The sequence below is a fragment of the Durio zibethinus genome, chromosome 8, assembly GCF_047325235.1.
Source record: "Durio zibethinus cultivar Kanyao isolate XHJ-2024 chromosome 8, ASM4732523v1, whole genome shotgun sequence".
NCBI classification, from domain to species: Eukaryota; Viridiplantae; Streptophyta; class Magnoliopsida; order Malvales; family Malvaceae; genus Durio; species Durio zibethinus.
Window position 1 is genome coordinate 2,811,222 of NC_143169.1, and position 11,058 is coordinate 2,822,279.

An 11,058-nucleotide genomic window follows, 5' to 3' on the forward strand; every position below is an offset into this window, starting at 1 on the left:
AACAACATGCAAAACTTCCAACCATAAAACTCCATTAAAAAAAAATTAAAATGTATGAAATGAAAACAGTGATAATGAAACCTAAAAGAAAGCAAAAACTCATATCCAATGATAGAATAAAAGAGAAAAAAAATTGCAACTAAAAATAGCTAAAAAAAACAAAGAAAAATGAAAGCAAAAGCTCACACTAAAAAAAAGGCTACCTTAAATGCCAAAAGAGGTTTGCTACAAACACAAAGACACACAACAAAAAAAATTTTCAAAAATAGATAACATAAATACCTATATATAAAAAAATAAAGACAACAGCTGCCAAAGAAATTACTTTACCCTCCACCAAAGTCAAAGCAGAACAACCAAAAAATGAACTATAAAGGAAAAAAAAAAAAAGGACATTTGGCATCTTCAGACCCCTTCAAGGATTCTTTTAATATAAGATTATATAGATTATAGATTATAGATATATATATATTAAAACTTAAAGTAAATTTTATCTACATCTTTTAGATTTTGTCAAAATTCAATTTAAGTCAATTAATTTAAAAAATATACATTCCACACAAAAGTTTTTAATTTGACTTAAAAAATTGATCCTACCATAAATTAACATTAAAATATTTGTTAAAAATGTTTTAAAGATCATTATGCCCTTGAATGAAAAAGAACTTAAAATACTCAATTTAAAAAGAAAAACTTGCCCTTTTACATAAAAAATCATGTATTTATTTATTTTTATTTTTTTTCATTTTTTTCCAAAATAGAAAGAAAAAAATTAATAAGTTTTATTTTAGTTCAATTTTTAAAAAAAGTAAAAAATAAAAGTCTTTTATTTTGTTTATGTCAAATGAAAATTTCTTTTGTGATCTTGTTAGATTTTGTATTAAAGTTTCTTTGTGCTTTTGTAATTTTTGTATTTTCAAAGTTGCTTTTAAAAAATTATTGTATTATAAATTTGCATTGTTGAAATAAAATAAAAAATTTAATTCTTTTCTTTCTTAAGAAATGTTATTTTCTTTTATTTTATTTCTTTTCTTGAAAGAAAACATAAAAAACTAAAGAAAATAATCCTTTTTTTTCTTTTTTTTTTTAAACTTTCACTGAAAAATCCCTCTAGATTGATTCTCAAATTCTTCTCTTCAAATTCTTTAATTAGTTTTCTTAATGTGTTTGAAAAATATTTTAATTATCCTTTTTTTTTATCTTTTAGCTTTACATTTAGATAATTTTGTAATTGTTCAAATTTTGTTAACAATGTTAATCATTTTAAGGTGGGGTGTTCATTTCATGATACTAATAAACTTAGCTTAAATTAACTAAACGTGAAGGACCTAGATGAAATTTACTCTAAAACTTAAAAAAAATCTTTTATAGTGCATTTGGTTTATAAGAATTCATAAATTTTCCCCTGAAATTTTGATTATGACTATTTGATTCCCATGTTTGTTTCAGAATTTTTCGATTCCTGGGAAAAATGTCAAATTTCCAACAGTAATCAAAGTTCTAGAATTAAAAACCCACATCTTCCTATAATATTTTTAGATTCCAGGCGTAAAGTTGCTTGAATTCTCAATTTGACTTTAATAAAAAATTTCTTCTATCTATGTTACCTTTTTTAAAAGTAAGTCTAAAACTAAAATTAAATTTTATTTTAATACGACATTTCTTGCATTTAAATGCAGTAATAAGTACTTTTGTTGGATTTCCAATTTTAGTCTATAACTAGCTATTAAGGTGTTTTTCTTAAACATACGCCGTATTGGAGCTGAGAAGTGATATATGAAATGTGACTATTGCAGCATTTTAATCAAGAAACACCATAATTGAGCTAATCAATTACACATGTTTAACATAGAAAATTATCATTTTATCCATTTAATCATGTATTTTAGATAGACAAATGGATAGTGGGTCTTTTGATTTGGGCTCATCTATCAATGTGTCATACAACCAAATCAATTAAATTCTAATTTAAATCAAGATCAAAATCAAAACTTTTAATTAATCTACCAAAGAAATACCTTTTTTAAAAAAAATATTGAATTATATTTGCGTACATATTTTTATTCTTTAATTATCTACTTTATTTTGTTATTATGTTATTTATTGAATTATATTTTAAAAAATAAAGTTCATAAAAATATTGAAATATAGAATAAGTTAATTATTTAAGCATTCAATGATGAAATAATGAAAATTTTCTAAAATAAAAAATTTAAAGTGATGGGAATTTTATTGAACTCACCAAAGCATTAATGAAATCTTAGAAAGTTTTAGTATGAGAAATAAATAAATTCATAAATAATTTTCCTAAATAATTTTTTAAGATTAGTAAATATTTGTTAACTCTACCAAAATATAAGCCAAAATATTAAGAAAGTTAAAATTTTAAATATAAAAATTAATTAAATTCATAAAGAATAAATTAAAATTAAATTAGTCACAAAATTTGTAAAATTGAAATATTATAAATAGTTAATAATTGATGAAAATATATAATTAAAATAAAATAGTTTGGTTTTACTTATAAAACCTCTTACATTTTTTTATGCATGTCAATATAGAGCATAAAAATAGACTTAAAAATTTTCAAATAATAAACTTCAAAGAAATATATAATGATATTAAATAAAAATAATTTCCTTAAAATTGAGTCGAAAATTAATGGAGTATTTTTAATATTTTTTAATAAATTATTTGTAATAAAGTTACTTTTGAATAATTTATTTATAGTAAATTTCAAAACTTATAAAATTTTAATTAAAAGTACTTATAAAATATTACAACGAAGTGCAACACCCATCCTAGTACTCATAATTAGTCACCTTAGTTGGAATGAAAAAAATACTCACACATGTTTGTAATTTCATACAAACTCATAAAAAGGCACAAAAACACAATAATATCATATTAAGTATCCAAACAAAAATAATTTGACAATAAAGGAATATCCAATTTGAATATAATATCATAAAAAATTCAAGACTATCTAGTGAGATAACAATGAATATTCAAGAAGCCTAAAGAAGAATATATAGCAATCTATTAAATGCTTCCAATTCTCTGTAGGTCTTGGACCTCCATTGTATCAAACATTTAAAATGTATATCTAAATCATTTTGTTGTAGATTTAGTAAATAGTTAACATGAAACAAAATCCCAATTCTTTTTGGCCAAGAAACAAAATCCTAATTTGATTTAAACTTTTTTATTACTTATAAAATTTTAAATAATAATAACAATGAGTTAGTATGGTAAGCATACTTACCTTTTGTATAATACTTTAGATATGAATATGGTGTTTTTAGCTAAACTTGGATGACAATTGGTATATAAGGACAACAATTTATGGAATAAGGTATTATATGCTAAATATATAAAAGGTTTACCTTTTTTCAAGGCCTCTAAAACCCTGATTCTTGGCATACTTTGATAAGTATTTTATGGAGTAAAGATTTAGTTGTTTAATGTTATGAAAAATTTGTGTTTAATGGTGTAGATACTTGACTTTGATTACTGATATTTTATTCTTACAATTTTTTCTAAAGTTGTTAAATTGAATATAAATTAAAATAAGTGATAAGATTGTTTCAGTGAATAATATTTTATGGAATAATTCTTTCATAGAATAGTTGTTCACGAAACAACTATTCAAAGAACAACTGCTTCATAAAACAATACTTTCATGAAACATTCATTCCTGGAATAACTTCCTCAAAAAATAACGCTAACACCTTTACTATAAACTTTTGAAACACAAGTTGCTTCACTAAAAGTTATTACACAAAATATGCTTCATCGAATGTTACTTCACCAAAAAAATAAGTGAAAATAACCCCAGAATATGACAGTGTTCTTAGATTAGTTCCACTATTGGGATGTTTTCAGAGAACTTGGCTTGGTGTATCAAATATGGAGATAATTAATAGATTTTTCCTGAACCTTTCTCTGAAATATGAGTATTTCTTCTTTTATTTTAGAACAAATAGTAAACTTTAATATTCACTATGTCTATTGCCAAAAAGCTAATTAAACTCTCATTAAATAATACATTAATATATTTTGTAATAGTCAATTCTCCCATTATTCACCATTATTTCTATTCAATACTTAATATATGTTACTTATATTTTTAAAACTATAAATAGGAGTTTTCACAATTCATGAGGGATGTTTGGGACTTTGGCAGATTTGTCACAACTTTCTCTCAAATTCTCTCTATAATCCTTCTTCCTAAATCCTTTTATGGGCCTTATTCTTTTCTCTATTCAACTTTACTTCACCACCTATCATCACCTACTATTGCACTCAATACTTCAAGATCTACTCTAATTTTTCTTTATGCCATCTTTTAGTACATCCTGTTTTACTTGTTTGCAATGCTTCTCACCTCAACAAATAACCTGTTCATAAATACAAACTTAACTTTCTTTTAGAGTGATAAGTGATTGGTTGGTCGATATTTTAAGGTAAAATATAACTTATGTTTAATAAAAACTAAATTTCCTTTTGGAGTGATAAGTAGTTAGTTGGACAATCTTTTAAGATAAGATGTAATTAAGTAATGTCTGATTTAGATGACATGTATTGTGTTAGTGATTATGTGAATTCTAGTGTTTGTTGGGATTGCAATAGAATTGGAGACATAACTAAAATGGTTGAAAAGCAATTATTTTCGGTTCATTTATCTCATGATAAAAAAGATCAGTTGATTTAGTTTATTGCTTCAAATGATTTTTTTCTATATCTACAGCTTATAAGTTATTGCTAAGTGATCATTATACTAATGTTAATTGGTTAAAGATTTGAAAGTTAGTATGCCACTTTGGATTAAATTCTTTATTTGGTTAATAAAGCATAACAAATTATTTATAAGGAAAGATTGTGTGGCTAGAGGGATATCTAACTCAATTATTTATCTAAGACGTGAGAGCCCAATAAAATTGGCATTACACCTTCTTAGCGATTGTTTAAATATTAAGGTACATTATGGACTTGTTGACTTTATGATTCTACCTTTTAATTCTCTATCTTTACAGAATTGAATTATGTTTAATTTAGCCAGAAATAAAGTTTTAAATGATGGGATGCCTTAGCCTATTGTATTTGCATTTGGTTGCAATATGTATGGAAAAGAATAAGTGCAATTTTGAAGAGAGTTTTTCTTGATAGAGTTATGTAGTTAATATTGTTATGGTTAAAGCTAGAGAATTTCTTTGTTTTCGAAAATCCTGAAGCTTTACTTTTATTAAGCAGGTTTCTTTTAAAACCTTTTCCATTTTCCTATATTAAAATTAATGTGGATGGCATTCATCATCTAATCCTAGAAAGTTAGCTAAATAAGTATTGTAAGGGATTTTAATGGATACTAGACATTTGGCTTCTCTAAGAAACTTGGACATGGTTCGATTCTTTAGGTTGAATTATATACTATTTGAATGGGATTAATGTTAGTTTAGGATCAAGGTTTTCAAAGACTAACTATGGAATTTGACTTCTTGTTGGTAGTGAAGAAGATTATGAGTTCATTGCATGCAAATGATACTTTTTACCATGTTATTAATCTATGAAAACAATTACTCAACATAGATTAAGATTGTAGAATTCATCATATCTTTAGAGAGACTAATTTTTGTGCTAATTATATGGTTAGTTGGACAGTTAAAACAAAAATCACTATGTACTAATTGATACACCACCAAGAATTGTTAAATTTATGTAAAAGACATTTTAAGGGTAGTAAGACCAAAGTTTTAAAATTGTAAATGATATTTTCCATTCTTTTGCAATGTATATATATATATATATATTTATTTATTTATTTATTTAAAACTATATATAAAAGTAAACTCTAAGCAAAATAACCATTTTGCTTTTCTAATTTTTTACCAATTGCTTAACACCTATCCAAAAAGATGACAATGCCCTTCTTATATTAAATGACAAATATATTTATTTTTTTCAAAAATGATAAACTACTATAATGCCCTTCTTTTCTTAAATGATAAAAATACCCCTTTTATAAATGACGAATTATTATGATACCTTTATATCATAATTATGAAAATGCCTTTCATCCTATAATTGGCTAAAATTACTATAATATCTCTCCTACTATAATTATGAAAATGTCTCACTATCATGATTGATTAAAATTACTATAATATCCTTTTATCATAATTATGAAAATGTCTTCTTACCAAAAATAATCAAAATAACTATAATTTTTTTACCATAGTTACAAAAATGTCCTCATAATTGCTTCATAAGAAATTGACATATATCATTTTATTTGAAAATTACTATAATATTTCTTTTAATTTACGTATTAGATTTTAACATAATAATATAAATCAATCTCATATTAAATTATTAAAATACCTTTATCATGGTTTCCTCTTTTAAATAATAAATTACTATAATGCCCATCATTTCTTAAATGACAAAAAACCCCTTTTATAAATGTCAAATCACTTTAATGCCCATTATGTCTTAAATGATAAATACCCATCTTATAAATGACAAATTAGTATGATTTTTTATGTAAGAATTATGAAAATGTTCCTCATTCCATATTAGCTTAAAATTATTATAATGCCTTTCCTATATAATTACAAAAATGTCCTCTTATCATAATTGTGAAATGCCCTTATACCAAATTAGTCAAAATAACTATAATGTTCCTTACCATAATTACAAAAATGTCTTTATGATTGCTACATAAAAGGTAGACATGTTCCATTTTATTTGAAAATTACTATAATTCCTATTTTAATTTACATATTAAATTTAACATAATAATATAACATTAATCACATATTAAATTAATAAAATGCTCTTATCATCATTTCATAGAATTTTGACATGTGAAATTTTATTTGAAAATTATTGTAATACTTTAAGTAAATTACATATATTAAATTTTATCATAATATAAAATTAATTATGTTTTAAATTACTAATCTCATTGGAATTATTAGAACGCCTTTATGATTTTTTAATTAAGAGTTGACACATGTTCTAAATTATTATAATATCTTTTTATTATAATTACAAAAATACTCATCTTATCATAAATTAGTTAAAATTATGATGATATTCCTCCTACCATAATTTGACAAAATTATTATGATGCCTTTACTACCATAATTATGAAAATGTCCCTCATATCATAATTACAAAAATATTCTATTTTATTATAATTAATCAAAATTACTATAATGTCTTATATCATAATTATAAAAATGCCCTTATAATTATTTCATAGAAAATTGACATATGACATTCTTTTTTGAAAATAAAATGTTGATATGTGACATTCTTTTTGGAAAATTAATATAATATCTCTATTAAATTATGTATTAAGATATTTTAAATTATTTGTAATAATAAAAAATTAATAAATAATAATAAATTTTAACAAAAAATAATTTATCCCAACATAACAAGGAATTATTTATAATATATATATATAATAATCATAAAAATCTTTGAAGCCCTTATAATAAAGTAAAAGTAATAAAAAATTAAATAATAATAATAATAATAAATTTTGACAAAAAAATTATCCTAACGTAACGAAAAATTATTTCGAGTATATATATATATATATATATATAATAATCATAAAAATCTTTGGAGCCCTTATAATAAAGTAAAAGTCTTAAAATTACGTTTCATTTGACACTCACCTTAATCTTCTATGCATTATTGGTATGATCATCTCATACTAAGTGTATATATATATATTAAAAAAGAGAGAGATCAAGTTAAAAAAAAATGCACTTTCTTATGCTTATTTTTAACTTTTGATTTTAATATATTCGAGATGAAATTAAATTATTTTTTACTTTTTTTCTCTTATTTTTTAAATTTATTGAAATTAATAATTAAAAAAATATAAAATTAAAATATTTTACATTGGTATAAATTAATCTATCCCTATTAAAAACATGTATAAATTAAAAGATTAATAGTAAAATTGGAGTACTCACAAAATAAGATAAATTTACACCATATCCCAAAATAGTTAAAAGGATTGAATTTAAAATTTAAAATTTTTATAGATTTTTGTTTTTAAGCAACAGGGAAAGTTAGTTTTTTTTTTTTAAATTATAAATAGGGACAAATTACATTGTGAGGAGTAGGGGTAAGAAAAAAATTGAAAAAATTAAAAATTTATTCAAAATTTTAGTATCGATTTGAATTAATTTTTTTATTTGATTTTGATTAAAGTTGAATATTAAATATATATATTAAGATCGAATTAAATTTCAAATCAAAAAATAAAAAAATAAAAAATGAATTAAACTTAATTAAATATTTTTATTATTTTTATATATTTTAAATATTTATAAAATAAATATATAAAATTTGATTCAGATGAATTTCAAAAAACAATTTATTCAAATTTAGAACCGCCTCGTGAGATGGGACAGGATAGAAACAATCCTACCTAAAAAGTCGACAATAAATATCCTAATAAAATAAGTTGACAATAAGTAGCGGTTCAGCTGAACAGAATTCTCAATTCTTTCAGAGCAAAAAATAGCCATTGAAATGTGAATGCTGAAACCAACAAAAAGCCAAGAGACAGAGAAGAATGGAGAAGTGGCAGGAGGAGAATGGCAAAGGCAATGGCAATAGCAGCAGCGTGTTGGTAGAGTTTCCACTAGGCGAAGCAGCGGAGGTATTCGATCTAGAGAAGGCAGTATGCAGCCATGGGCTGTTCATGTTGGCTCCCAACCAATGGGACCCAATCTCTCGTTCCCTCTTTCGCCCTTTACGTCTCCTTGATCATCAACATCATCATTCTCCTCATCTTACAGTCACGGTCCGTATCTCTCAGCCGCCCACTTCTTCCACTCTCCACCTCCGCGTTTACGGCACACGCTCCCTCTCTCCACAACACCGCCACTCTCTTTTAAGTCAGGTGGCAAGAATGCTGCGGTTGTCGGAGGCCGAGGGAAACAAGGTGAGGGAGTTTCGAAGCATTGTGGAAGCATTACATGGAAAAGAAGAAGAAGCAACGGAGTGCTTGAGGAGTTTCAGTGGGAGAGTGTTCCGGTCCCCTACCTTGTTTGAAGATATGGTCAAGTGTATTCTTCTCTGTAACTGCCAGTATGCCCCTTGTACACTTTTACTTCGTAATTACTATGCCATTGTTATTATCATTAACTGATTTCTGGCGTTGCCCGTAACCTGTATGCTATAATGCCGCTGTAAGAAATAGCTTAAACTTCAACCAAGCATATGGTAATTTGGTGTCATATGATTTTTCAAAACTATATTTTGAAGCTTTATTTGATGCCTCCCACGCAACAATTATAGGTTTTCAAGGACTTTGAGCATGGCTAAGGCACTTTGTGAGCTTCAGTTTGAAATTCAACACCAATTTTCTAGTGTAAAGGCTGCTGAAGATGATTTCATTCCTAAAACTCCCGCTGGGAAAGAGTTAAAGAGAAAGTCGAGAGTGTCCAAAGTTTCCATGCCATTAGAAAGCAAGTTTGCAGAGGCAAAAGCAGATCATTCAGAGTCAGATTTTCAGCCTTCTCGAGAAATAGAAGAACCCCATGCCCGCAAAGAAATTAGAACCTTCCCCAGTCCCGAAGAACTAGCTAACCTTGATGAAAGTTTTCTTGCTAAACGCTGTAATCTTGGATATAGAGCAAGTCGAATATTAAAACTTGCCCAGGGAATTGTCCAAGGCAATATTCAACTAATGCAACTGGAAGAAGATTGCAATGAAACAAGCTTATCCAGTTATAATAAGCTAGTTGAACAGCTGCGTAAAATTGATGGATTTGGTCCTTTCACATGTGCCAATGTGCTCATGTGCATGGGATTTTACCACGTGATTCCAGCTGATTCTGAAACTATCAGGCATTTAAAGCAGGTAAACCAGTCGTTTTATTCCCTACCAGCTTGTTGAAGGTTTTTCTTTTTCTGCTGCCTATAACAGTTTATTCCAATTGCAGGTTCATTCAAAGAGTTCTACAATACAGACCGTTGGAAGGGATGTTGAAGATATCTATGCAAAATATGCACCATTTCAGTTCCTGGCGTATTGGTAGGTCATCTAAAAACTTTGCTCCTGCATATTTTTGGCAACTCTCTACTAATTTTTAATTTTCTCCATTGGCAACATGTTTGATCAGGGCAGAGCTGTGGCACTTTTATGAGCAAAGGTTTGGGCAATTAAGTGAAATGCCTGTCTCTCATTATAAACTTATAACTGCTAGTAATATGAAGAAGAAAGCAACTCGTAAAAGGAGTAAGATATCTGATAGAGAGTAACGCTGCACTGGTTTTATGCTTGATGTTCTAACTTCACTTATTGAGGTGTATGATAGGTGTTCAAAACACCCATATCCTGCTATTTAAGAATATATTTGCACCTTTAATTTCTGAGTGCCATTCTGGATTCTAGCATCCTACCAAACTGATGCCTTGTTGTACAACTATTTTTAGCTATTGATTCACATTTGGGTTTGATTTCCCTTCTCAGTCCTTTTGGTTTCTACAATGTACAATCTCTTAGAAATAATTATTCTATTTCTCTTCTCAGGCTCATTATTTGATCTGTAATAAAGGTTTTCTACAGCTCAATACTGAAAACCAAGAGATGGAGCTAATGACTAAATCAATCAAGATAAAACGGTAAGGAGAGGATTTCTGTTCCAATCTCTGCCCATGATCTTACAAATGCTGATAGGCAATATCACAATAATTCCTCCACAATATCTAAATGAATTGATAGAGAAGTGTTCTGCACAGCTAAGTCTGTGCGTCTGTGAAGGCTTTAGCGAAAAACGTCTTTGCAGCCTTATTTTCTCTATTGATAAGGGTAAATTAGGATGAATCTCTTATTTTCTTCTGTTTATTGATGATACCTTCCATACTAACAAGTGAAGCCATTGATTAAATTGGACTTGGTGAATACCAACTTAGTTAATAAGATTAAGTTGAAACCAAATAAAAGAATAAAAAATTATATAAAAACATGAGGACACATCAATCTTTTTTTTTTTCCATATAAATTAGGGATTTATGTCCTGAATT

At 26.3% G+C, this 11,058-nt stretch overlaps 1 protein-coding gene across 2 annotated transcripts; it reads left to right on the top strand.

Moving 5' to 3' along the window:
- The first annotated feature begins 8,438 nt into the window (after nucleotides 1–8,438).
- LOC111278365 (uncharacterized) lies at nucleotides 8,439–10,503 on the top strand. Of its 2 annotated transcripts, none has more exons than XM_022865021.2 (4): nucleotides 8,439–9,117; nucleotides 9,328–9,892; nucleotides 9,975–10,066; nucleotides 10,155–10,503. In XM_022865021.2, the coding sequence occupies exons 1-4, from the start codon at nucleotides 8,600–8,602 to the stop codon at nucleotides 10,291–10,293; spliced, it is 1,314 nt and encodes a 437-aa protein (XP_022720756.2). In that variant the 5' UTR covers nucleotides 8,439–8,599; the 3' UTR covers nucleotides 10,294–10,503. The 2 variants fall into 2 exon arrangements, with proteins under 2 accessions (XP_022720756.2, XP_022720758.2); XM_022865023.2 differs by having other exon boundaries at nucleotides 8,479–9,117; nucleotides 10,160–10,503.
- Nucleotides 10,504–11,058: the final 555 nt, after the last annotated feature.